This window comes from Chrysochloris asiatica, unplaced genomic scaffold (genome assembly GCF_000296735.1).
Source record: "Chrysochloris asiatica unplaced genomic scaffold, ChrAsi1.0 scaffold00072, whole genome shotgun sequence".
In the NCBI taxonomy this organism is placed as follows: Eukaryota; Metazoa; Chordata; class Mammalia; order Afrosoricida; family Chrysochloridae; genus Chrysochloris; species Chrysochloris asiatica.
This window is the reverse complement of record NW_006408590.1, coordinates 8728578-8731069: the sequence shown is the minus strand read 5'-3', so window position 1 is coordinate 8731069 and position 2492 is coordinate 8728578. Positions and strand designations below refer to the sequence as shown.

General features: G+C 33.9%; 1 protein-coding gene across 1 annotated transcript in view; it reads right to left on the bottom strand.

The window, feature by feature from the left end:
- QSER1 (glutamine and serine rich 1) overlaps positions 1-2229 on the bottom strand; it is a 58658-nt gene extending 56429 nt beyond the window's left edge. Inside the window, exon 1 of the mRNA XM_006864871.1 lies at positions 2136-2229. Within this exon, the coding sequence (XP_006864933.1) occupies positions 2136-2229 (94 nt within the window). The remainder of the gene's footprint in view (positions 1-2135) is intronic.
- Between the last annotated feature and the right edge of the window lie 263 nt (positions 2230-2492).

Below are 2492 nucleotides of genomic sequence, written 5' to 3'. Positions count from 1 at the left end.
GTTGATGATGCATGGAGGGGACTGGAACCATGGCAATGAAACAATATACGATGGAATGAATGTAAAACTAAAGTTCTCTCATGTAAACTATCATATAATTCACAATAAAACATAAAAAAAAAAATAAAAAATCATATACCCAGCAAAACTGTCCCCCAAATACAATGGGCAAAATGACAATTCCTATAAACAGAAATTATAAGAATTTGTAATAACCAGACCAACTTTACAAAAATGCTTTGAACTGAGCATTTTTTGTAAAGTTGGTCTTTGAACCAGAACTTTATGTAAAGTTGGTCTTTGAACCAGAACCAGTATTTTCTATAAAGTTGGTCTTTGAACCAATTTCTTTGAACTGAGAACCAACAACAGCAAACAACAACCAGAGATACTATACATACATAACAGCACCACGCAGAACTCAATCCAGATATAAAGTAAAGCAAACCTTTTAAGACTGAAAATAGGAAACCAGAGATACCAACGGATAACAAAGTTCACTACAAAGCAAAGAGGAAATAGTGTAGATACAGAATTTCCAAAAGGCAAGGAAGTCAAGCAGATTTCAAGATAAAACAGACTGTTTTAAGCAGGGAAAAAATTAATTACAGGGTAACCACAAAGAAAAATAATGCTCTACACATTAAAATTTAAAAAAAAAAAAAGAAAGTTAGAAAGGTTAAGTGCTGTTGAATTGGTTCCAACTCATAGTGACCCTGTGTAGGGTTTCCGAGGAGCAGTTGGTGAGTTTGATCCGCCAACATTGCAGTTCAAACCGACCATGCGGTTCAGTGCATTATCCTGTAGCACTATACCAGGACTCCTTAGTAAACATTAACACAACTGAAATGAAAATGAAAGTCAAATCCATAAACAAAATAAACTCAGCATAGGGAATTATGTGGAACAAAGAATCCAACAGCACCACAAAAAACACACACAGAAAAATAACAATCAATTCACACCTTCTGATAATTACACTGAATGTCAATGAATTAAATGTATCAGTCAAGAGACATAAAGAGCAGAAATGAATTAAGAAAACAAGATCCTTCAATATGCTGTCTATAAGAGACTTACCAAAAACATGGAGACAGCCTAAATGCCTATTAGCAGAAGAATAATTAAACCACCTATAGTACATGCACACAATGGAATACTATGCAACGTTGAACAATAATGATGAATCTGTGAAACACCTCACAACATGGTTGAACTTGGAGGACATTGTTGTTGTTGTTATGTGCCGTGGAGTCGGTTCTGACTCATAGCAACCCTGTACAGGGTTTCCAAGGCTGTAAATCTTTATGGGAGCAGAAAGCCTCATCTTTCTCCCGCAGAACAGCTGGTAGTTTCAAACTGCTGACCCTGAGGGTTTGCAGCTTGCTTCATAACCACTACATTACCAGAGCTCCATTATGCTGAGTAAAATTATTCAATCACAAAAGGACAAACATCGTATGAGAGCAACGTTGTAAAAGAGTAAAAAAAAAAAAAAAAAAGGTTTTCTTATAAGAGAAACAATATATGATGATGGTTAATGGGTGGGGGAGGGGAAATTATTCACGAACTATAGAGGGTACACACATATTAACATCGGTGACATGGCAGGCAATATACAAAAGGGAGATTAGCAGAGGAAAGATGAATGTAGCAGGATACAAGGAAGAATGCAATAGGAATGCAAAAGTAAAATAGAAGTAAAAATACTATTAACTGTTGGTACATGGAGGGGATTGCAACCATGTAATGAATGAAGCAAAGCATATGAATTGTTGAATGTTAAACTGATGATCTGCTCTGTAAGCCTTTTACCAAATTCACAATAAAAAGTTTAAAAAAATAAAAATAAAAAATGAGGAAGTTACAGACTTGAATAGAAAATTTAAACAGGCAACTCAAAAAGACAGTATTATAATGAAAGGCACAAAGACCTGGAATTAGAAAATCAAGAGAAGAACATGCTCAGAGTTGTATCCCTTCACCATACTTACTCAATCTGTATGCTAAACAAATCATTCAAGATCAATAATTAACATCACTCTCAGCAACACTATCTTAATATGGTTATAAAACATGTATTCTTGGTCAGTAGTTTTGGAAGACTTAAAAACAGAATTTTTAACACAAATTACCTGTCTGCCAGGATGAAGCCCTGAATTGTGGTAAAAGAGTAGTTCCTGAAGAAGCAGCCTGAGCAGTTTGGGGTTCAACAGCAGAAAAATTCATCACTGAAGATTCTTTAGTGTTAGTGGTGGCACTGTTCACATTAGTTTCAAATATTCCAGAAAGACCTACATTTAAATATAAAATATAGCTCAAAGAAAAAATATGTCCTATATAAAATTATCTGAAAATTAAAAATTCTACAATCCTGAAACATTTTATTTTGAAATTGTAAAAAAGTATCAATTTGACCAATTACATTTATAATCTAACATCTCCCTAAATTTACAACCTATTGATTATCTACATAGCCTCTATTAGTAAAA